Genomic DNA, 24,690 nt, shown 5'->3' with positions numbered 1-24,690 from the left:
AAACTGCGGCTTGTGAGCCACATGCGGCTCTTTGGCCCCTTGAGTGTGGCTCTTCCACAAAATACCACGGCCTGGGCGAGTCTATTTTGAAGAAGTGGTGTTAGAAGAAGTTTAAGTGTAAAAAATGTGGCTCTCCAAAGAAATGTCAATCGTTGTCCTGTTGATATTTGGCTCTGTGGACTAAGGAGTTTGGCACTAAGGTAAGCAGTCACCATAATAGAGTGACTTAGGCAGTCAGCGGCACCCACCGGGCATGTTGGGAGCTGTAAGCGCCGGGAAGCTTCAGAGAGGAGCTGGGGCACCTGAATTTGCAGGCGCTCAGGGAAGGGTGGTCCTGAGACCGAAGGCCCTGCCAGGGGCCTGAAAGCGAACGTGGCCGCAGGGCAGTGACGTCATGGGTCGCAGGGGACGCCCCAGGGGAGGAGAGAGGGGAGGGATCGTAGATGAAGCCGGAAAGACCAGAGGCCAGCGAGTGAAGGCTGGCTACTGGCTCCGCTCCACCCTCCGGGCAGTTCTCTCCCAGCGTCTCTTCAGTGAAGCAGGATGTAAGCGTGCGCTCCCGAAGTAGATCTGTGCATCCGCTCACGAATGATACACTGCTCCTGTGCAAACACGTCCTGCGCCACAGACACACGTAAAACTTGTAAAGATTGAGGTCAAAACAGCCCCGCTGGCGTGGCCCAGTGGTTGAGCGTTGACCTATGAACCAGGAGGTCATAGTTCAATTCCTGGTCGGGGCACATGCCCGTGTCGTGGGCTCGACCCCAGTGTGGGGCGTGCAGGAGGCAGCCGATCCATGATTCCCTCTCATCGTTGATGTTTCTCTTTCTCACTTTCCCTTCCTCTCTGAAATCAATCGAAATCTGTATTTTTTTTTTAAAGACTGAGATAAAAATAAGTAATTCTTCTACTGGCTTTCCGCACCCCGGCGGAACTTCTTGGGCGGCCACTGGGAAGGCCCCCGCACTGGCTCTGGGAAACGGTCGGGAGTTTAGGGGGGTGGCCCAGGGCAGTGCGCTCGGTCTTGGCCCAGACGGGGTGCAGGGTGTGGGGTCCCCACGGCAGGGGGGCCTGGATCTGAGAGTGATCATAAGACACTGAACCCACACCCTCTCCTCCTCCAAGGCCCCTAGATGAAGGCCAGATTTCCTTCCCTCCAGTGAGATGGAGCCGTGTCCAGAGGCCCCAGATTGCAGGAAGGAGCCTGAGCCTTCGGTCCCAGGAGGGCTGTCTACTTGGAAGTGCGCGCTTTCAGATAAACATGAAGCCAGCGTGGAAGAGGAGAGCCGGCCTCTGGCAATCCGTGAGCAGGGGGACGAGGTCAGGAGGCGGGGTCACAGGGAGCCTTGGGGAAAAGTGGACACACCCCACCCGGATGGACGCCCTCACATGGCTCAGAGGAGACCCCCAGCCTGGCCTCTGGCTTCCACGGGGAGTCAGAGGTGGGACCTGGCCGCCCCAGCTGCTGGCAGGGCGGGACCCCTGGGGCACTCAGAGGCGCAGTCCCCACGTAAACCCGTAAACCCGGGCAGAATGTGTCTCCTCCACCCCAGGACCCTCCCTACCAGGGGCCTTGGCACCTGGGCCTCCCCAAGCCTTCCTGACCCTCCCAGGTCCGCTGTGCCCAGCCCGGCTGCCTCTCCCTCGCACTTTGCTCACCAGGGCCGGGCTGCCGGGCAGGGCCGGGCTGTGTCATGTAGGCCACCCAGGGCTCTTTCCCACAACATGGGCGTTCACATGGAGGCGGGGTGCTGGACGGAGGGCCGCTGGCGCTCAGGTTTGACAGTGGTCCCCCAGCCCCAACGTGGGTGATTGCGTAAGGCACTGGGGCAGGGAGACCTCAGTCCCAACCTCCACGGCCCGGCCCAGGGGCTCGGGGGCGGCGCCGCTGGAGGAGCTCGCGTCCACCCCGTGGGCGGACGGCCCCACCGCCCGTGCCGGGACGAGTAGGACTTGGAGCCCGTTCCCCGCAGCGAGACGGGGGCACGCACTCACGCGCCCCGACTGCGACCGCAGCGTGAGGGGAGGTGCCGCGCCCCCAGACCCGCCCCCGCCCCGCGCCCTCCGGGGGCCCCCCCGCCCCGGCCGCGTGACCGCCCCTCCTCCGGGACCACCCGGCGCCGCGGCCCCTCCCCGCGGCCAAACTCCGCGCGGGCCTCCCCGCCCGGCCCAGCCCTCACCTTGCAGGGATCGGCTCGGGGACGCGGGGTTGGGGGTTTGGAGCGGATTTGTGTTTTCAACATTTTCCCATCAGACCACATCCCCGCCCCCCGCTCGCGGTCCCCCGCCCCCCGCACATATACCCAGCGCGCAGACACACGCGCGCAGACACACACACGCGCGCACACACACACACGCACGCACACACGCGCGCGGCGCGCACAGACAGACACGCTCCCTCCCTCCGGCGCGCTCTCCCCTCGCCGCCCGCCGCGCACGCAGCCGCCCCGGCTCCCCGCGCCCCCCGCCGCCCGCCGAGCGAAGCCGGGCCGGGCTCGGTGCTGCTCATGGAGAAAGTGCCGGGCGAGATGGAGATCGAGCGCAGGGAGCGCGGCGAGGAGCTCTCCGAGGCGGAGAGGAAGGCGGTGCAGGCGACGTGGGCCCGGCTCTACGCCAACTGCGAGGACGTGGGGGTGGCCATCCTGGTGCGGTAGGTGTCGCCCAGCCCAGCCGGGCCCGGGGGAGGGAGGGCGGCAGAGGCTTCGGGCAGGGCGGGCTCGGCCCGGGTCCGAGCTCCCCAGATGCGACTGGGGCCAGGCCGGCGGCGGGTCCGAGCAGCGCGGGGCGCCTTGGGTGGGCAGAGCTCTCACGGAGCCTCCCTGGCTCTGGGCGCGGGGCTCCCCAGGAACTAGGACCCCGATGAAGGAGGACACCTCCGCCCCCCTCCTCCTGCCCTGGGAACTCAGCCAGGCCTGCCTTCCTCACCAGCGACCCCAGCCACCCAGCTGAGCTGCTACGGACACCTTTCACTCACCCCTCAAAGGGGTGCTAGAGTGGGGCTCCCCATTTTAGAGAAGGGAAAACTGAGGCTCAGCCCGTGAGGGGACAAGGAGGAGCAGAGCACTCTCGCCAGCTCATCCCCTTGAAAGACTGTAAAGCCTCTTGGAAGGACAGAGCAAAGGGCAAGAGGATAGCGGCCGGAAGGAACGGAGGCCGGAGCCCGCAGGCCCCCTGCCTCCCCGCCCTGGGAGCGGCCGCGGGGAGTCCCAGGCGAGGCGCAGGTGAGCCAGACGTCCCCCTGGACACTGTCCCTGCGAGTTCCTGTGGAGGGAAGGGGAGCAGCGACAGGAGACAGGCCGCACCCTGAACCCGCCACCTGGGTGCGCGAGGCCATGTGTCTTGAGCTCAGGGGTCATTAGGGCACCAGGTGGGCGGAGGGACCCCTCGGCCTCCCCCGCCCCCCCCCACACACACAGTGATACTATTCTTCACCCACACATGCCGGAGCTTACACCATTCCTATAGAGAAAGTGTCCCCAAGCCCCACACGCCGCTGGCTGACTGTAGCTACAGATCGGTGCTCACTTCCCACAAGTGCGGGGCCCTGGGGTGCCGGCAGAGAGGAGCTGTCCCCTGCCCCTGGCAGAGGGGAGCTCTGCAGTGGGGGGCAGAGCAGGGCCGTCACACCCCTGAAGATGGGGACCTCGCTGGAGAAAGGACTCTGGGGTGCACGCCTGTCCGTCCGTCCAGCTGCCAGTCCTGGCCAGGGTCTGGCTCCCCCCCCCCCGCCTCTCCCTGCCCCCTCCCTCTGCCTCCCCCCAGCCTGGGACCTGCCCAGCTCTGTACTGATGCCCCCGATTCCAACGAGGAAACATTTGGGAGGAAAGAGAACAAGAACCACTCTTGGGGAGTTGGAGGAGGCTTCCTGAGCAGGGGCAGCTGTTTCGGCAGCTCCCGGGGGTGGTGGGGACAGGGCTGGTGGGGAAGCTAAGAGGGGGTTCAGATCCCGAAGCCTCAGGCATTTGGAGGCGCAGATCCACACGTGGGAGCACCCACACAGACACACCGTGGGCAGAGGAGTCCCAGCCGTGCCAGAGCCAGCTGCCTCCCTGGAGGGCCGCTCTCAGCCCTGCGCAAGCACCCCCTCCACCACCCCCCACCCCCACCTCAGGATGCTAGGGTGCACCCAGGGGTCACCAGGAGGAAATGAGACAGTCCCCAGGACAGGCCTTGGGGACGTGTCCAAGATGTGGCTCCCGGGTCCCCCCCCCCAGCCCCTCCGGGAATGGGGGCGCACAGAGGAAGGAGCTGACCCTGAGGGCTGAGCTGTCTCTGAGCTCTGGGAGAGGTTCCTTCCCTCCTCGGCACCCCTCGTGCGTGCACGGGTCCTGACCCTCACAGGGGCCCGGGGCTGGGCTGCGGGTGGTGTTGACCAGAGCGCTCAGCACTGAGACGGGCTCACCCTTGGTCTGAGAAGGCCCGAGACAGCAGCGAGGTCTGACCTGCCCGCAACCCCAGGGGGCACTCCCCTGACCCCACTCTGTGCTGAGCAGGGTCCAGCCGGCCCAGCCTGGAGAACCGGGCCCAGCCCCTCCCTGCCAGCCCCAGCCCCAGCCCCACCGGCCTTTTTCCCTCCCGTCCTCCCGCTCTCTCCCCGGGACCTGGCCCATGGGGTGCTCTAGGGGGATAAGGGCAAGGCTGGGGTAAGCTTCTCAAGTGTCCCAAAGCAGCCCCTCCGGCCCTGTGGCCTCAGGTTTGTCACAGCCCCTCCCCACGACAGGCCCAGGGAGCCGGAGACGCTGGCCCTGGGACCATCACTCCTCCCCGCTCCCTCCCCACTGGGCTGAGGCAGGGGAACCCCTGACCCCCCGCCCCAGGAGTTAGCAGCCACAGTGCCTGTGGCAGTGGAGGGCAGCTGGGGGTCTGAGCAGCCCCCACAGCCCCACTCCCTGCAGGGGAGATGGAGAGGGAACACCCAGGCTCTGGGTGGTAACTGCGCTTCCCCCTCACACACAGACAAGCCCGTGGCAGGCTCTTCCGGAAGCCTGGATGCCTCTGGAGCAGAGAAGCTCCCCAAGGCCGGCTGCGGGGGCTTCTCCGGGCGGCCCCAGCCCGGATTGGGGGGCGGGGTGTTAGGAGTAAACACTAGGAGCCAGGAGCAAAGCCAGGACGGAGGAGCAGGGCACACGGCCCTGGACTCCCCGTGCACAGAAGAGGGGCTCCCTGGACTGTCATCCCTCAGGGCCATCACCTGGTGCCGAGGCAGGACACTGACCTGGTCCCAGGCCCCCCCCCCCACCACCACACTGCCAAGCGGGAACTGTCAGAGCGGGGGCTTAACTGCTCGGTCGTGGGAATTAACGGAGAGAACAGGCGGAGAGGCTGTGCACATTGTGCCCCTCCCCGCACCCTTCGTCGTCCCCCCCCCCCCCGCCCCCGGTCAATAGAAACCACTCTTTTCACTGCAGTCTCTCCCCAGAGCCCGCAGCCCCAGGTAAGGGCCGGGTCTTCACATTTGTGCTTCTGTTTTGAGACTCATCACCTCCGCCGTCCTCACCGGCCTGTCTGTGAAGTGGCGAGTGCTGGGCGGAAGGGACCCCTCGCACTTTTGCAGACAGGAGGTGGTGAATCCTTTGCCCAAGGTCACGCTTGGCCTCGGAGAGGGGCTCCCCCCAGTCTCCACCTGGGCCTGTGCTGTCACCCCCGAACGCGGGGCCAGCGCCCCCTCGGCCTCTGTTCCAGCTCTCGGGTCTGAGGCCACCTCTGGCCTGAGGGCCGTTTGGGCAGATGATCAGCTCTCTGCTCACAGAGGGCCGCTCCAGAGTAGGAAACGGCCTGGGGAAGCAGGTCCGAGACATCCGTGCGTCTTCCGAGGCTTCGGTTAGGCCTACATGCCCACGGAGTCTGTGTGTGCGCCTCCATGGCGTCCAGCCCCGCTGTCAGCGTCAGACGGCAGGGCCCGGGGCCCGGGATGAGCCAGAGGGCGCCTGAGACCCAGCTCTGCCCTCGGGCTGTGGACCCAGTAAAAGGTGGCCGGGAGCCCACTCATGGCCGTGCGGGGAGGCAGGGGCGCCGGGCCAGCCGGGGGCTGGGGGAGGCATTCCACTGGGTGGAGGGGAAGGCGGGCGCCCCAGGACTTCAGCCAACCAACCGCCAGGGGAGCTGCGGGCTGGAGGGGGATGCCGGAGTGCAGGAGTGCGGCCCGAGGCTGGAGGCGTGGGTGTGGGCAGGTCTGTGGGTGGGCGTCCGGAAGAAGGCTGGGACGCCAGGTTAAGGAGGTAAACAGTGGGAGCCACTGACGGTGTCGGAGCCTGAGAGTGATGTGATGAGAGTGAGCATTCCACACACACACATGCACATACACGTGCACATACACGTGCACATACGCACTCACACAAACATGCACACTAACTCACACGTGCACATACGCACATGCACGCACACACATGCACACACATGCGCGCACACGCATGCACACACACATGCACACAGCATGGGAGGGGCTGGAGAAAGACCCGGTGCTGCAGCGCGCAGGCTCCGGGGAGGGGCGCGAAGGCACCCGGGGCCGCGCCAGGCAGGGGGCTCAGCGGCTCTCTGTGGGTAAGTCCACCGGCCTCGGTCACTGCGGCTGGGAGGCGGGTGAAGAAGGATGAGTCTGGCTGTCCCGTCGGCTGGGAGGCCGGCGGGGGGCAGCCAGCCACAAAGGGTGCTCCCACTCTAGCAGCCCGACGGCCGGCTCCCGAGCCCCGCGTCCACGCTGTGAGGACTCCACACACAGGTCTAGGGTCTCAGTCCATCTCACAACAGCTCACGTACGAGATAGGAACCACGGTGCCATTTCACAGATGAGGACACTGAGGCTCGAAAAGGCTACATAACGGGCCCAGGCCACACTGGCCGGGGATTCCTGAGAGAGAAAGATAAAGCTCTCATCTCGCAGCCGCGTTGGGGGCCTGCGGGGAGTGAGGGCTTGGAAAGGAGGCGAGAAGCAAGGAAGGCAGAGGCCTGGGGTGAGGCTGAGTCTGGCCCACAGAAATGGCCGGATCGGGGAGAGGGCCGCATGTGGCCCGCTCGGCACAGGAGGTCTGTTTGAGGGACAGCTCACAGGGTGCTGAAAACGGATGGGCGTGGGCCCTGCCTCTCCTGGCCCACACCCCCATGTCCTGGCCACCCGAGGGTGGGGCCCGAAGCAGCCCCTGCCTCATCGCCCCCTCCCCCGCCCCCCAGGTTCTTCGTGAACTTCCCGTCGGCCAAGCAGTACTTCAGCCAGTTCCAGCACATGGAGGAGCCGCTGGAGATGGAGCGCAGCCCCCAGCTGCGGAAGCACGCCTGCCGGGTCATGGGGGCCCTCAACTCCGTGGTGGAGAACCTGCACGACCCCGAGAAGGTGTCCTCTGTGCTCGCCCTGGTGGGCAAAGCCCACGCCCTCAAGCACAAGGTGGAGCCCGTGTACTTCAAGGTGTGTCACCCCCACTCGCCTGCTCCTGGGCCGCCTGCAGGCTGGGGGGGGGGGGGGGGGCTCACCGGACAGCGGAGTGACCACGGGGCCACCCAGCCCTCCCCCGGCCGGGCTGGGACAGGGAGGGCCAGCAGCATGGAGGGGCCGGATAGTGGGTGCCGGGGGCGTGGGGGGCAGGGCGGTCAGGCGTTGACGCCGCCCCTCCTCCTCCGCCCTCAGATCCTCTCGGGGGTCATTCTGGAGGTGATCGCCGAGGAATTTGCCAATGACTTCCCGCCCGAGACGCAGAGAGCCTGGGCCAAGCTGCGCGGCCTCATCTACAGCCACGTGACCGCGGCCTACAAGGACGTGGGCTGGGTACAGCAGGTCCCCAACGCCACCACGTGAGGAGGGGTGAGGGTGGGCCGGGAGCCCTGGTCTCCGTCCCCCGGGCCCAGGGCTGACCTGGGCAGGAGCCCTGCCAGGAGGCGGGTCTGGGAGCAGACGCAGCGGAAAGGCTGCACCAGCCTGGGCCCCTACGCCCGCCCGCCCGCCTGCGTGAGCCCCCATCAGACCCCCAGCCCAGAGCGGGGCCTTCTCAGAGCACCGAGGCCCCTAGGCAGGGAGGGCAGAGCCCCTAGGCGGGGAGGGCAGAGCCCCTAGGCGGGGAGGGCAGAGCCCCTAGGCGGGGAGGGCAGAGCCCCTAGGCGGGGAGGGCAGAGCTCCTAGGCGGGGAGGGCAGAGCCCCTAGGCGGGGAGGGCAGAGCCCCTAGGCGGGGAGGGCAGAGCCCCTAGGCGGGGAGGGCAGAGCCCCTAGGCGGGGAGGGCAGAGCCCCTAGGCGGGGAGGGCAGAGCCCCTAGGCAGGGAGGGCAGAGCCCCTAGGCGGGGAGGGCAGAGCCCCTAGGCGGGGAGGGCAGAGCCCCTAGGCGGGGAGGGCAGAGCCCCTAGGCGGGGAGGGCAGAGGCTCCGGCGGGGAGGCTGGCTTACAGGCCCAGAGGCCGCAGTCACTTCCTGCGGTCCCTCCCTGGGCACCGGTCACATGGGGCTGGGTCCCTCCCTGGGCACCGTCACATGGGGCTGTTTTCACCTGCGGCCGGGCCACCGCTCCCACCTCGGCCTCCGCAGGGCGGGGGAGGCCGGTCACGAGGACGTGCACACGCCAGCCCCGCCGGAGGCCGCGGGGTGTCCCTCTCACGCACACCGCGGGGTGTTTACTTCTGGGCTGACCCCGGGACCCGTTCCCAGTTCTGGGGTGAGGGCCGGAGGTGGCTCCAAGAGGGTGGCCAGCTGACGCGGAGCGCGAGGGGAGGGCTGGCCCCCGACGTGGCGGCTGGGAACGCTGCGGCCTCCCTGGGCCCCCAGGGGCGGCTGGCTCCGAGCTCAGTGCGAGGCGGAGGCAGGAGCAGAGGCGGGAACGGGAAGCGGGGTCAGCCAGCCGCTCAGGACACGCGCTGTAGAGAAACATTCCCCGCGGTTTCCCAGGGACCCGGCGGCGGCCCCTCCCGGCTCCCAGCTGGCCCGGGGCCTTGGCTTCGTGCTCACAGGCCTCCGGGTGGGCCGTGGGCGCAGCTCCGAGGGAAGGTCCCCAGGGCAGCCTTGGGAGGCCAGGCCTCCTGACCGTCCATCCATCCGTCCCCTGAGCACACTGGCCCGGCCTCTCCTCTCCCTTCCCCGCCCCCATCGCCCCCCCAGCCCCCCCAGCCCCCACAGGGGAGCGCCGTCCTCCGCTCTCAGGAACTGCTGGCTGCAGCCCGGCAGCCGCTCCAGGTGTGCGCAGCTGGCCCTGCTCCGCCCCAGACCCGGGAGGATGGGAGGCAGAGGGTTACCTGCCCCTGCCGGGGAGGAGCTGGCAGGGCCAGGGGACCTGCTGGGGAGCCAGAGGGGCAGGAGGGCCAGTGGGGGCGGGCGGGGGGGGGGACTTGCCCTCCCACCCTCTCCCCAGGCCGCCAACGACGGCTTGTTTACAGCCAGGGGACGAGACTTCCTGCTTCTAGAAAAGGCCTTTTTCACAGGGGCCTGCAGGGACCGCAGCGCGAGCTGGCCAGCGCAGCCCGTGAATCAGAAACACGTGGACCCGCTTCCCGACACCAAGCCCCGCCCCGCCCCCTTCTTGCCCCAGCTGGACCCCGGGGACTTACATCTCCCCAGACCCCGAGAATTAGGAAACCATCGGATCTCCTCATCCGCCCCTGCGTCTCCGTGGAGACGGCGTCTGGGGAGAGTGGCCGGGCCCTGCTCCCACCTGGGCCGGCCACCTCACAGTGGGGGTACCCCTCTCCCCAGCTGGGCCGTCACGGGGATGGTCCCCCCCGCCAGCCCCCTGCCTCTGCCGAGGCCCCAGGCGTTCCGAGCTGGGAGCTGGGAGCTGGGCGGGAGTGACAGCCGTTGTGGGAGGAAGGCCTCCGTCCAGCTCCTCTTATCAGGGCCGGGGTGGGCCAGACGCCACTGTTTACTGAGCTGTCTCTGCTTGAGGGCGTGGGTGCGTGTTTGTGGGTGCGGAGGCGGGGGGCGTGGTGCCGAGCGCAAAGGGCCGTGCGTACAGAGACTGCCTTTGGGGGGTCCGCGGGGACGCAGGCGGGCCAAGCGTGCACACACGTCTCCATCCACAGCGGAGAGAGAGCTCCCGTGTGCGTGGCTCTTGGCAGCTGGGGAGACACGTGCCCACAGTTAATGCCCCTCGATTCCGCGGAGCGCGGCGAGCAGACGTGTCCGCGGTAGAGAACAAGGTCTGGGGTGCGGGTGACCCACTGACCTGCCTGAGGCCAGGTCCCCTCCGTGGGCACCCTGGGCTGCTGTCCCCTGTGCCATGCGGGGTCTCGGCAGGTAGTGCCCTGCCTCATGCCCCCCGATTCCTGTCCCCTGGTCCCAGTCTGTGCCCCCTGTGACCTGTTGCTCCATCTCTCGTCCACAGCCCCCCGGCCACGCTGCCTTCTCCCTCGTCGGGGCCGTAGGGCCCCTGCTGCCCTCCCCCCTCCCTGGCAGCACCTGGAGCAGAAGGCCGAGTTCTGAAGACCCTCCTTGACCCTCCATCGCTGGGTGCCAAGGGAGCCGGAGGAACCCCCGACGCGTCTTCCCGGAAAGAGGCCTCTGCCTGGGCCGCGGCCCCTGGAGCCGCCGGGAGGTGGCGCTGGATGCTGACCCCGCGGCGGCCGGTGGCCTGTGGGGTGGGGGACACCTTCCTCCTGGAAGAGCCGGGCCCCCTCTTCTTAGCTTTTCTACTTACCGTGAGAGACCGAGCTGAGCAGCTGGCAGGAATCGGGCGGGTCTGCGAGTCGCCGCGGGCCGCGCCAGCCCCGTTTCTATCTGCCCGGCCAGCATGCAGGTCTCGCGTCGCCTCTAGAATATCACGCACACGTATCTACCATATATACGATATATTCTATATGCAGCCTATATAAAGATATATATACATTCACATCTATACTGTGTACCCGCGGGGGGCCTCGGATCCGCTCCCCTGTGCGTGGGGCAGGGAGGGGCCCTGCACATGGTTCTGGGCAGAGGACAGAGTGTTCTGGCAGAGATGGGGGTCCCGCATCAGCACAGAGAGGACCTGGGCCTGTGGGCGGCGTTGGGGTGACCCAAGGGCCTGCGTGGGCAGGGTTGGGGTGACGCAGCCCATTCTGGGACCAGCTCCCACATCCGTACAGGAAGGATTTGGCTCTCCCCACTTTCACCCCACACAAAAGGATGTGTGCGGCTCCCTGCCCTGCTCCCTCACGGTCAAGGGCAGGCAGGGGGCCGGGAGTTCAAGGACAGGACGCCTGTGCTGGAGGAGGGGCGGAGGGAGAGCCCATCTGCCTTGGTCACGAAGACAGCCCAGCCCCGGCGGGAGGAGGGGCGATGGGACGGGACCAGCTGCCTCCATCTCCTCCTGGAGCTCAGAGGCCGGGGCCTCCCGTCCCCCCCCCCCTCCCGGCTGCTGGCTGGCAGGCGGTCCTGTCCCTCCATCTGGGTCAGAGCCGCGGGGACACCCCCGTGTGCGCCCCTTGGTCACGTGTGTCGCCGTCCTCAGGATGTTCTGCTGCTGTGACTGTTGTGCCGTGTCCCCTCCTGTCCCATCCGTGTGACTGCCTGTCCTCCTTTTGTAGTTTCTGATGTTTGTAACCAGACCCAGCGTGTCATTAAACAGACTCCTCTTCCTGTGTCTGCTCCTCGCGCTTCCTGCCATCTGCCTCGCCCTCGGCCTCCCCCCCACCCCCACCCCCCTGCCCCCAGCCTCCCTTTCTCCCTGCCACCCAACCCGGGTGTCTGCCTTGGCTGGTCGTGGACCCTGGGAGTTGGGGTCCCCCGGGCTGGAGACTGGAAGCTGGGTTTTGGGGGGGTGGGGGTGGGAAGGGTGTCTGTGCTTGTTATTGAAGTCGGGGGGCTCTCATCTTTTGTTCTGGCAACCTCCCCGGTGAGAGTGGGATAAGGGAGGGAGGAGTCCAGGCGGAGACGTTCAGGAGGAAGGACCCAGCCGGTCCCAGGGTCCTAGCGAGGCCTCTGTCTTCCAGGGGGGGCTCGGGCCAACGCCTGGCCTGCCGCCCAGGTTACATGCGGGGGGTCCGCTGTGGGTGCTGGGAAAGGACATGTGCTCTTAGTCTCAAATCCCAGCACCTTCCCCGAGCTCTCAGCTCCCAGACCCCCTTCCCAAGCCGTCTGTCCTGCACCCCACAGCCTGGGCCAGGCCCGTCCGTCCAGCCCCCACACAGGATGGAGGCAACAGCAGGATCAACTCCCAGAGGAGGGACCAGGAGGTCACCCCCCCTGGGGGGCTGCAGGCGAGGCAGGAAGCAGCCTCTGCCCCTCGGGAGGGCTCCTGGCTGCCTGGGAAGATGCAGCGGACACACAGGAAAACGCGGTCTCCCAGAGCAGCCGCGAACTCCGGGCACGCAGGCCCCGCCTCCGGCTCCTGGGCCCGGCACGGCGGAGGCACGCGATGGGAATCCAGAGAATAAACAAATGCCGCTCTTAGAAAGCAAAAGCAGTGCTCGGGCCAGGCGTGAGCTGTGCGAACTGGGACGCGAGTGCCGAGTGGACAGGACCGCGTGGGCAAATCCCTGCCAGGGCGGGCCGCGGGCCGGGCCCGAGTCCGACGGCCTCCCGGTGCCGCGTGCCTTTGGGCGCATCACTCCCGCTCTGAGCCGGCCACAGTCACCTCTGCTGGAAAGGAGTGGCCCCGGCTGGTTTGCCTCGGAGTAGAGCATCAGCCCAGGGACTGAGGGTCCCGGGTTTGATTCTGGTCAGGGGGTCAAGGGCAGGCTCGATCCCCGACCCTGGTGGGGACTCATGCAGGAGGCAACCCATCCATGTGTCCCTCTCACATCCATGTTTCTCTCTGTCTCTCCCCCGCCCTTCCACGTTCTCTAAAAGTCCATGGAAAATTTTAAGAACGGAAGTGGGAGTGAACATGAGGCCTGCCGTGCAGGGCAGGTGCCAGGAGGAGGAGGAGGGTGGGTGCCCCAGGGCTGGGGGCCGGGGTGCTCAGGAGAGGGAAGGTCCGGCCATCGGAGGCAGGAATGGAAGGAGGAGAAGGTTGGACTGGGCCAGATGAGCCAGGAGTCTAGAGAAAGAGGGGGGCAGAGGAGGAAAGAGGCAGGGAGGTGAATGAACAGGGTGATCTCAGGAGGCAGAGGTGAGGGAAAGGGAAGTGGAGGCAACCCAGGAGGCCTGCCTGGCCGTGGGCCTCCCGGGCAGGTGAGCTGAGGCCACGGGGACTGCGACAGACAGAGGGGCGTCCGCAGTCGGGTGGGGGGTAGGTGGTCCCTGGGGAGAAAGATCCCCTCCCCAATTTCACTTCAGTTGGCTTCCGAGTGGCGAAGGGGCCGCCGAACCAGCCCAAACCGGAATCATTCGGGAATGTCGCCCTTGGGAACGGTTCTCCCCACTCCCCACCCTCTAGAGAGAGGACATTGGCAATTAATGATTCACTGGGCGTGATGTGGGAAGGGTGGGGGGAACCCTGGGTCCCCTGCTGATGCTGGGCAGGGCCCGGGGGCTGCGGGGGCGGCGCGCCCTGTCTGGAGTTTTGTTTTGCGCTCTGCACGCAGGGGCGGCCTTGTCACGGAAGAGCTGAGCAACTGGGTCACTCCCCCTGGCGGGCTCAAGCTGTGCGCGGTGGGGTGTCAGCAACCAGCAAAGGGGGTGCGCCGTCCGCGGCTGCCTCCCCGCCGGGCGGGCCTGGCCGCGCGGTCCCACCGCGACCCCTGCTGGCCGTGGCGGGAACTTCACCCGGGCAGCCTCCGCTAGTGCTGGGGCGACGGGACCTTCCTAACCCTGAAAGGAGACAGCACCATAGCTGAGCCCAAGGCCAACAGGACACATGTGCTTTCGGGACTGTCCTCCGTGTTTGGGCCGCGTGGGAACATGTGATCAGCGCTCTAATAAAAAGGGAAGGCCTCCCTCTGTGTAACCCCACAAGCCCCGCTGCTGGCCGCCCTCGTCAACACTTAAAGCCAGCTCAGCTGGGCACGGCAGCCGCGGAGGCTCCTGAGCACAAACAACAGCCCTTGTTCACAATGCTGATTCGTGAGCACTGCGGCCTCCTCCCCGGGAGAGGTGAGAGGTGACCTACCCACTTGACTAGCCTGGCTCTGTGGCTGCGGGGGCGGCGGCCGCAGGGGGCCGTGGGGAGGCCAGGACTCCCTCAGCAGCGGAGGTTGTGGGAGGCAGTAGAGTCAGGATGTATTTTTAAAGTTGGCCCAACACGGTTTCTTGGTGGGGTGGACGCTGGGGGTGAGAGAGGACAGCTGAGCGTGCCTGCCAGGTTTCGGTTCCGTCGGCTCTCCTGGGCCCTGTCCTCCGGGGACACAGCCTGGGGGAGAGCAGGTGTGGGCGGGAGACCATCACGAGGTCCCCTTTGCCCCCGGGAAGCCCATGGGGTGCCGTCAGAGCTGGGGCTTACATTGGGGGTGGGACGGGGTCCCTGGGCAGAGACTGTGGGAAGAGAAGAGTGGGCAGGCCAGGGCCCTGGAGCACTTGACCCGGAGGTCAGGGGTAAAGGGAGGAGCCCTCCACGGGACGGGGGTGGGGAGTGGGGGGGGGGGAGTGGGCAGAACCCTAGAAGCTGCCAGGAGAGCATGTCCGTGAGGCCACAGAGGACCTGCCGGGAGCCACCTGCTGACCGCCTCTCCTGAAGTCAAGGTCATGCCCTGAGAAGCCAGTGGGTGCGGGCACTGAGGGGTGGGGGGAGGGGAAAGGGAGTGGATTCACTAAGCAAAGGGAACGGCAGGTGATTCCTGAGAAGCGTGCCATGAACAGTGCCTGCCTGCCGGGGTGGCTTTTGTCCAAGAGAAACAAGCTGCACAGTAGTTAAAGCATAAAAGCCCATTTTACTCAGGACGATCACAACGGGGAAGAGACCTCCGCAGAGAGCCGGCTCAGCGTAGAACGCAGGGTGGGCAGGCGGACTGATGCAGCTGGGGCGCTGGTATGGGCGGGGGGTGGGGGTCGGGGCGCGGTTTGGAGGGGAATTACTAAGAGGAAACACCTGGCATGAGTTCTGCTTGAACCGACCCAACAGGGTTCTTGCTGAAGGCAGGCCCGGGGTGGGTCCCACATCAGCTGGGGATGGGGAGGTGAAGAACCCAGGGGGAGTGCAGCCAGCATGGCTCAATGGTTGAGCCTTGACCTATGAACCAGGTCAGGGTTCCATTTCCCGTCAGGGCACATGCCTGAGTTTCGGGCTCCATCCCCAGTGGGGCGAGTGCAGGAAGCAGCCGATCCATGACTCTCATCATTGCTGTTTCTGTCTCTCCCTCCCTCTTCCTTCCTCTCTGAAATCAATAAAAGTGTATATTACAAAAAAAAAAAAAAAAAAAAAAAACAACCAGTGGGGATTCTAGCTAGACGCGCAGAGCGGGAGCAGGAGTTGTGCTAGAACTGGACAGTGCTCACGAACAGACTCCAAGTCAGGCCTCATGGAGATCGGGAGCCTGAGTCGCATTAGAGAATCTGGTCCCTCCCTCCCTCGGGCGCAGGGGAGCAGCAAGTTGGGGGGGGGTGAGGGGGGCGGGGGTGTCCTGAGTAACTGCGGGTCTAGCCCTGGGTCTTCCAGAGGAGGTGCCACATGGAGGCGGGGATGGGGGGGAGAGGCAGCTGACTGCCCGGGGCCCAGCTAGGCACACAGGGGCCGGAGGAACCAGCCCTCCAGCGCTTTTCTGCAGCCAGGAAGGGACACGAGGGTGTGGGGGGAGGGCAGGTGTGGGGGGAGGGGAGGGGCCCCCCAGGGCAGGTGGGCAAGGGAGCCCTTGACCTTGTCTAAGTCCACAGACAGACCACGCCACCCTGTTCGTTGTTAAAAACAACAATTCTGTGATGCGAAAGCAAAAAGTGTTCGTTGCCTTTCAAAAAATGTAGACGCGAAGCCGCCGGTCACCCGTCACCCGCGGCCTGCCTTCCAGGTGTCTTTTGTCCGCAGGAGACGTGCCGTGACGCTTTACGTTTTTACACACGGCTTTACACACAGCACAGGGGTTCCGCACGATTGCAAATGCAATACATGCCCATCGCAGCGAAGCTGAGGGGAAAAGAAAAACACGAAGAGGGAATAAAAATCCTCTGCAACCCCCACCCCCGCCCAACCACCGCCAACAGCCGTAACCACCGGCGGGGTTTGGGCTGAAATGCTAGCGGCCCGGCCCTGTGCACACACACGTTGCACCCGGCGTTGATGTCACCTTTGACATTAAGTCGTGGTCCTGTGGCCCGTGTTGGTTTCAGCAGGAGTCCTCGGTCTGCAGGACGGAGCCTGGAGGTTGCAGGAGCCCGCGGTTGATGTCCAGGTCACACAGGGACAATAGCAGTGGATGCCGGGAGGCTCTGTGTGGGCCTGACACATTCCCGGGGACTCCTGGCTGACCCCCAATTTGCAGCGACCCAGAAGGAGGCCGCCATCTCTCCCAGGCAACGGCCACGCCTCCTCCGGCCCGCAGCTTCCAGGCCCCGCGTTCCATTCCCACTCAGCCCGGAGGAGCCTTTACAAGGGAGTCAGGTCACGTGGCCTCCACCCACCGTTTCCCACGGCCACAGGCAGAATGCAGAGTCCTGGCCTGGACCAGGGCATATAGCTCCAGCCTCATTTCCCACTGCTCCCCCTCACTCTGTGCTCCAGCCCCGCCTGCCTCCCGGCTGCTCCTCAAGGCAGCTTCTCCCTCCTGCCCCAGGGCCTTTGCATGGGCTGTTCCTGTAACCCAAATGCTCCTCCCCTGCATCCTCTCGTGGCTCCCTCCCTTCACGCAGGTCTCTGTTCAGACATCACCTCCTCAGAAGCCTTCCCTGACCACCTGTCCAGCAGGGCAGCCCGTCCCTCTTTCTTTCTTTTTTTTAAAAAATATTTTTTAATTGATTTTTTACAGAGAGGAAGGGAGAGGGATAGAGAGCTAGAAACATCGATGTTTAGAGAGAAACATCGACCAGCTGCCTCCTGCACATCCCCCACTGGGGACGTGCCCGCAACCAATGTACATGCCCTTGACCGGAATCGAACCTGGGACCTTTCAGTTCACAGACCGACGCTCTATCCACTGAGCCAAACCGGTTTCGGCTCTTTCTTTCTTTTTAATATATTTTATTCATTTTTTACAGAGAGGAAGGGAGAGGGATAGAGAGTTAGAAATATCCATGAGAGAGAAACATCAATCAGCTGCCTCCTGCACACCCCCCACTGGGGATGTGCCCACAGCCAAGGTACATGCCCTTGACCGGAATCGAACCCGGGGACCCTTGAGTCCACAGGCCAATGCTCTATCCACTGAGCCACACCGGTCAGGGCCGGTCCCCCTTTCTTTATCCTGGTTTGTTTCCTATGGCTCTGTGCCCTGACATTGCACTCTGGGGTTATCTGCCATCTTCTCCCTGAGGGCGGGCCTCACCGGTCAGAGCAGGCCCAGGTGAGGGCGGTGAGGCACTCGCTTCAGGGGCAACATTTAAGGGAGCCCCAAAAGCTTCCAGAAGCAAGAGAGATCATGTTTTAATGCAGTATTTTAAAAAGTCAAAATGCCCGCAAAATTCATGATTAATATATATATATATATATATATATATATATTTTTATTTTTTTTAAATATTTTATTGATTTCAGAGAGGACAGGAGAGGGAGAGCAATAGAAACATCAATGATGAGAGAGAATCATCGATCGGCTGCCTCCTGCACGCCCCACACTGGGGACTGAGCCCTCAACTCAAGCATGTGCCCTGACTGGGAATTGAACCCTGACCTCCTGGTTTATAGGTCAATGTTCAAACACTGAGCCACGCCAGCCAGGCTGAAATCAATTTTTTAAAAAGTACTAAACAGCCCTAGCTGGTTTGGTTCTGTGGATAGAGCATTGGCCTGCAGACTGAAGGGTCCCGGGTTCGATTCCCGTCAAGGGCACACGCCTGGGTTGCAGGCTCCATCCCCAGTAGGGGACGTGCAGGAGGCAGCCAGTCAATGGTTCTCTCTCATCATGATGTTTCTATCTCTCCCTCTCCCTCCCTCTCTGAACTCTCTCTCTCTCTCTCTCTCTCTCTCTCTCTCTATATATATATATATATATATATATATATGTATTAAACAAATAGCAGGGCCCTATGCTACTCTCCAGGTCCCAGCCCCCGATGCGGACCCTGCCTCTGGACAGGAGTCAGCAGGGAATTGAACCTGCCAATGAACTTGGGAGTGGACCCTCCCCCAACTGGGCCTTGAGATAACCATCCACAGGCCCAGCCAACACCTCGATGATGGACGCGGCTAAGCCCGGCGGGATCCCTGACCCACAGAGACTGAGATAATAAACAAACGGCCTGTTTCAAGCGGCCAAGTGTGGGGGCGGCTCGCTAGGCAGCCGTCACTAACACAGCGTGTTCTGTGAAGCAGAGAAGCAAATGTAACCCAAGGTCAGTCGCTAGAAACTGAAAAGGAGGTCCCACAAATCAACTTCAAATGACAGAACAGCCTGGCCAGTGCGGCCCAGTGGTTGAGCATCGACCTAATGAACCAGGAGGTCAAGGCTCATGCCCGGGATGCAGGCTCGATCCCTAGTAGGGGGCATGCAGGAGGCCGCCGGTCCATGATTCTCTCTCATCACAGATGTTTCTCTCTCTCTCTCTCTCTCTCTCTCTCTCTCTCTCCCCCTTCCTCTCTGAAATCAATAAATATATATATTTTAAAAATTACAAAGTAGCCCTGGCCAGTGTGGCTCAGGTGGTTGGAGTATCGTCCTGTACACCGGAAGGTTAAGGATTCGGTTCCGTGATCGCGAGGCCTTAGGCCCAAGTAGGGCCACTGGGTTCCCTTGAAAGGCACTTCCCACTGGAAAGGCAGGATCCGTGCTTCCGTCTTTCCCTTTATTCACCACTTTTCAAAGGAAGGTCTGGTGTAATAAATGGCTCCCGGAGTCCCCAGGGTTTCTCTGGATGTTCCTGAGAAACATGGGGCTTTTCATGATTGCAAGGTTTTTCCAGGACCTACGCTCATTTTTCTTTTTGATGCTCAAATTGTTCAATTTGGCCAGTGGGAGTGCTTTCCAGCTGGTCCCTGTGTCTTTGACACGACCCCATCCATCTGTCACGGCCTCCCTGCTCTCTGCCACCACCGAGAAGTCCCGGCTGCCCACGCACTTCCCCACCCAGACCCGGAGCCAGCGCTTCACCAGGGAGCCCTGGTCCTTCAGCCCCTCCCGGCCGGGGGCTCCCAGTCCATTGCCTGCTCCTAACTACTGTATTTTTTCATACTCATCATCTCCTGTATCCGGGGGCTGTTTGCACTTATTTTTCTGTGAACTATTTGTTCTTAGTCTTTATCCAATTTTCTCTTAGATTGTTTTGTCATTTTTTCCTTTATCCTCACCCAAGGACATACTTTTAAAAAAAAGAGAGAGAGAGAGAGTGGAAGGGAGAGGGAGAGAGAAACATCAACGTGAGAGTGAAACTTGGACTGGTTGATTCCCGCCTGCACCAGCCCGGGATTGAACCCACAACCTGAGTATGTGCCCTGACCAGGAACCAGGAACCGAATCCTCACCCTTTTGGTGCACAGGACGACACTCCAACCAGCCGAGCCGCGCTGGCCAGGGCTGGCTCGTCATTTTGAAGTGGATTGAAGTAGGACCCCGTTGATGACACGCCCTGGAGATTCGCTTGGCTTTGAACTCTCCTTTGCTTAGCGTTGTCCTGGGCGTCTTTTTGGCACAGACGTTGCAGCTTTCAGGTCTTCAGATCTGTTGATCTTTTGTTTATGGCTTCTGGGTGGGGCTCTGGGGTGGGGTGTCTTCCTAGGGAGACCTTGACACCTCAAGGCGAGGTAAACTGCCAATGTCACAGGTCAAACAGCTCCTTAGTGGTGAGTTGGGTATCCCTGAGTGTTTGCCACCAAAGCCAGCGCCCTTTCCCCCAGGCCTCGGGTCCTGGGAGGGGGGAGGGGAGGGCACGGGGGGGGGGCGGGGGGCGGTGGCGGGGGGGGGGGGCGGGGGAGATGCAGCAGCAGCACTCTGGGGTCTGCAGGATGAGCCCCGCCGGGAAGTGGGAGGTGACGTGGGCTCTGGAAGAACATGCCAAGTCTATCCCCAATGGCCAGGCGGAATGACCAAGCCTTGGCTCCGACCAGGGTGACCCAGAGGAAGGCTGATAAAGGGTGGAGAACAGCACGCGTGTGAGGAGCAGGCTGCTGGGAGGGAGGCCGGGACTTCAAGGCCACCGTGGGGGAGGGGACGGCACAGGAGAAGACAGAGCCGAGAAGCCTGTCCCCCGAGCCCCAGGGGGCTGAGCACATCAGCCTGGACACTGGATTTCCCTGGGGCGCAGGCGGTTCCCAGGGGCCCCGAGCCTTGGAGCAATGGGCACCCACACAGCTGGGCACGTTGCTCTGAAAGCAGGCCGGATAGCAAGGACAAGAGTCGCATACGCTTTGCCATCTCACCTCACGCTCACGAGCCCCCTTACGCAGGAGCCCGGGGCCTCATGCCAGTGACCACAGGCAGGGCTGCCAGGTTTTCTGGTGAGGAAGAGGGCAGAGGGAGCAAGAGGAATTGTGCTGCTCCTCTTGGGGGAGGCTTCCTTGGTGCAGTACCCCTTATAGCCACTAGGTGGCGACTACGCATCATCCATAGCAGCTGCTGACACCACCACCACCACCACACACACACACACACACACACACACACACACACACTCACACTCAAGATATTTGTTCCCTTCTCCCCAAAACCCCTCAAGCAGAATCTTCCCTGACTCTGCCCCTGAGCCCGTGAGGGAGGGGCGGTACACCTGGAGCACGGACGGAGAGGACATCTGGGGGCTTGTGTTGGCCAAATTCGGGAGACAAGAATGCCTTCCTCCACTCTGCTCCCCGGCCCCTCCCGTGTCCATTCCCTGCACCTTTAAAGTAGCCTCTTCACTGTCCCCCCGCCCCCTCCCCAGCCCCCTCCTCCCAAACCGGTGTGTCCCAAGCACAGCCAGGCCGACGCTTCTGAAACTGCCGGTCCCTGATGGCTGGGAAGAGTGTGGCTTCGGGTCCAGCAGCCGCTCTGTGCTCCACCCGACGTGTGGCCTCGGGCACAGCCCTAAACCTCTCTGAGCCCCGCCAAGAACGTCAGCATCCCTCCGCTCCGTGGAAGCCATTACATGCTCAAAATCCTCACATCTCAGCTAACAACGCGACCCCTGATATTTTACTTCGAAGTTATGTTGTCCAAGTCCTCTCTCTCTCTCTCTCTCTCTTTTTTTTTTTTGCTAACTTATGTTTTCAAGTTCCCTTTTCCCTTTTCTCCCGAGGGTCACGATGTCTCATCTTCTTGTTCTGAGGGTCACGAGGCGGCCTCGGGACCGCCGTGTGGTGTTGGGGAACTGGCCTCCCCCGCCTTCCTACAAGCGGGGCGGACAAAGGACAAAGGCTTCTCGTGCTAAAGCTCCGAGGGTCTGGTCTTCCGTCCCCAACCTCCCTTCCCTCATCCGCGAGGCCCTCCCTGCCGCCCTGCCTACCTGGCAATTGCCGTCAAGATTAAAACGTGTAACAGGTCTGAGGAAGCCCTTTTCAAAGAGGCGGCACAAAAGGAAAATGTTGGGGCGACTTCCCGGCCGGAAAACTCCCCATTGTTGACTGGATAAAACAGGAACACCTGAACGCATAGCTCAGCTCCGGCCTCCAGCACAGGCCACCTGCCTCCCAGGCTTGTCGCCCACCCTCCTCCAACAAACACATCCTGGGATGCGCCAACCCCGGCCCAGAACTTGCCCTCCCATAACCAGCGCTCCTTGCTCCCGAGTCTCTGTTCTTTTCTTTCCACCTGCAACCCCCCTCCTCAGCCCCGCCTGCCAAGATCCTCCCTACACCTCTAGGCCCATTCAAAACGAAGGTTAGCCCTAGCCGGTTTGGCTCAGTGGATAGAATGTCGGCCTGTGGACTGAAGAGTCACGGGTTCGATTCCGGTCAAGGGCACATACATGCCTGGGTTGCGGGTTCAATCCCTCGTAGGGGGCGTGCAGGAGGCGGCCGATTAGTGATTCTCTCTCATCATTGATATTTCTATCTCTCCCTCTCCCTTCCTCTCTGAAATCAATAAAGATATAGTAAAAAAAACACACACAAAAATAGCCCCGGCCGGTTTGGCTCAGTGGATAGAGCGTCGGCCTGCGGACTGAAGGGTCCCAGGTTTGATTCGGGTCAAGGGCACATGCCAGGGTGGCGGGCTCGATCCCCAGTGTGGGGCGTGCAGGAGGCAGCCAATCAATGATTCTCTTTCAGCATTGATGTTTCTATCTCTCTCTCCCTCTCTTTTCCTCTCTGAAATAAATAAAAATATATTAAAAAGCAACAACAACAAACCACAAAAGTTTAGACTATGTTTTCCTGTAAGTTATAAAAGTAACACACACACATTTTGTGGAATAAAAGGCAAGGCTCTGTCTCCCTCCTCTCACCACCCCCCCCATACAGGGTTACCCCACAAATACACTCCCAGAAAGTTTTGGTGGCTCTGCCCGCGTATATTCGCATGTTCCTTTAAACGCAGGTAAATGGAACGACACGGAACACACACGTGGCTCTTCTCACCTCATGCCTCTTGGACGGGATCCACGCAGCACCGAGAGCGTGGCCACCCTGCCTTTAGCCGCTGTGAGACATCACCGCAAATTACACCCCTGTGCCTTTAACACCCTTCCCCGCCGGCTGGACCGTGGCTCGTGTTGCAGCCAAGGCTGCCCCTCCGTGGCTGAGCGGGGTGCCACGTGTCTGTGGGACAAAGCCCGGACATGGACGGCCAGCGCGAATCCCTCCCCTCCCCGGGGCGCCTGGGGACCGACAGCTCAGTCTGGCGCATGTGCTGGAGTCTAAGGCAGCCAGGGACTGGGCTCAGCTGCTCCCCCTGCATCTCCCTTGGCCTCAGCTGCTCCCCCTGCATCTCCCTCAGCCTCAGCTCCCTTCCCTGAGGCGGGGATGCTGATCCTGCAGCCGCCCACGGATGAACGGATGAACAGAGATGGCACATCACAGCGTTCAGATCCGGGAAGGCCCAGGGCTGTGGGCTTCCATCTCCCTATAGAGAGCCGGTTCCCTGCGCCCCACTGCACCCCAGGGCCCTGCATTTCCTCTGGCCCACCCCCCAGTGTATGCCCTCCCCGAGGCCTGGGGGGTGGGGAGCAGCAGGAGAAGCAGCTTTCTCTGGACTGTCCCCACAGTCAGGAGCCCCCCTCTTTCCAGTTATTATCCTCCCACCCGAGAAGGTCTTGGTGGCCCCTGCCACCAACCGTCTCCACAGCTTCAGCCTCCTCCTCACAGGCCCAATTTTTCTTTATTTTTATTTTTTAAAAATATTCTTTTTTTCTTATTTTTTAAGTATATGTTATTTTTTTTATTGATTTCAGAGAGGAAGGGAGAGGGAGGGAGAGAGAAACATCAATGATGAGCCCTAACCGGTTTGGCTCCGTGGATAGAGCGTTGGCCTGTGGACTGAAGGGTCCCAGGTTCGATTCCGGTCAAGGGCATGTACCTTGGTTGCGGGCACATACCAGTAGGGGGTGTGCAGGAGGCAGCTGATCGATGTTTCCAACTCTCTATCCCTCTCCCTTCTTCTCTGTAAAAAATCAATAAAATATATTTTAAAAAAAGAAAAGAAACATCAATGATGAGAAAGAATCCTTGATTGGCTGCCTCCTGCACGCCTCCTACTGGGGCGGGGGGATCGAGCCTGGGCATGTGCCCTTGGCTGGAATCGAACCTGGGACCCTTTAGTCCCCAGGCCGATGCTCTATCCACTGAGCCAAACCAGCGAGAGCCAATCTTTCTTTAAACTCTGCTCCTTCAGGGAAGGGCGAGGGGATGCAGCCCGGCCAGGGCTGGGAGGGGGCATCAGGGCCTTGGAGCGGTCCCAGCGCCACCCCCTGTGCCCCCTCCACACACACCTTCATGGTCGTTTGTCTAGCCAGGAGGGGGAGGCTAGACTAGGTCTTCCTAGACCCAGGCCAAGGGCGACCTGGGGCTAGTGGGGTTCAGCCCGCACTCTGCACCCCCGCCTTCTTCTGGCCGCACCCACTCAGCAGGAGGGAGTTGGTCAGGTTCGGTTCCTGCCTCTGGCCCTGGCTGCTGGGCTGATGCGGTGGGGGGTGAGGAGGGGGAGAGGGGAGCAATGCCCCCCAGCCCCCCCTCCCGCCAGGAGCAACAGGGCTAGGGGAGACACTTGCGGCAGAGGAAGGTCAGGAGCCGAGTTTCCGGCTGGAGAGCCGGGAAGGACGCAGGTGGTAATAGTAACAACAACAGCAATGGTAACCGCAGCAGCTGCTCACAGGGGTGCGCTTCAGGGGCTCCCCCGGAGCGGCCAGGCCTATGGTTACCCTCATCTCACCGAGCAGGAAGCGAGGCCAGGGAGGGTGAGCCCCTGCCCAAGGCCACACAGGTGGTCAGCGGCAGCGGTGGGATCTGAACTCGGGGCCTCCGGTAAGAACCCCATTAACGAACAACACTGTTTCACAGGTGGTTTCCACTGCGCCCCCATCACCCACCACGTGAGAAGGCCGGGCAGGCTCCGCTCCTTTGCAAATTAAGAAGTGGCTCTGAGGGAGCCCTCCCCGCCCCCCAGGCTGCCCCCAAAATCTCTGCCAACACTGCAGGCGCCCGCGTGAGCCAAGGTTCTGGCCATGGGAAGGTTCTGTGTCGTCGGCCCAGAGGCAACGTAGGTTTTACGTGGGTCTGCCTAATGCTTATTCCTATAACTTCTCCAGAGACACCCCCTGCCAGCTCCCCCCGCCCCCCCCCCCCCCCCCGCCGCCGTCCACGAAGCACCCGGCGCGGTCGTCCCGCGGCCAACACTCTGCGCGCAGCTGTCAGCGCCCGCTCTGCGCTCGGAGCCGGGCG

At 62.8% G+C, this 24,690-nt stretch overlaps 1 protein-coding gene across 1 annotated transcript; it reads left to right on the top strand.

The window, feature by feature from the left end:
• The first annotated feature begins 2,192 nt into the window (after positions 1-2,192).
• On the top strand, positions 2,193-11,526 carry CYGB (cytoglobin). The gene is made up of 4 exons (XM_008155020.3): positions 2,193-2,650; positions 7,168-7,399; positions 7,619-7,782; positions 10,291-11,526. The coding sequence occupies exons 1-4, from the start codon at positions 2,508-2,510 to the stop codon at positions 10,328-10,330; spliced, it is 579 nt and encodes a 192-aa protein (XP_008153242.1). The 5' UTR covers positions 2,193-2,507; the 3' UTR covers positions 10,331-11,526.
• Positions 11,527-24,690: the final 13,164 nt, after the last annotated feature.

Source organism: Eptesicus fuscus, chromosome 20, assembly GCF_027574615.1.
Source record: "Eptesicus fuscus isolate TK198812 chromosome 20, DD_ASM_mEF_20220401, whole genome shotgun sequence".
NCBI lineage: Eukaryota > Metazoa > Chordata > Mammalia > Chiroptera > Vespertilionidae > Eptesicus > Eptesicus fuscus.
The sequence above is the reverse complement of the archived record's forward strand: the minus strand, read 5'-3'. Positions and strand labels throughout refer to the sequence as shown.

Bases quoted from the DNA above. Each gene is read 5' to 3' on its own strand.
- CYGB (XM_008155020.3), top strand. From the start codon at position 2,508: ATGGAGAAAGTGCCGGGCGAGATGGAGATCGAGCGCAGGGAGCGCGGC. The intron at 2,651-7,167 runs GTAGGTGTCGCC...CCCGCCCCCCAG, and splicing joins GGGGTGGCCATCCTGGTGCG to GTTCTTCGTGAACTTCCCGT. The intron at 7,783-10,290 runs GTGAGGAGGGGT...TCTCGTCCACAG, and splicing joins CAGGTCCCCAACGCCACCAC to CCCCCCGGCCACGCTGCCTT.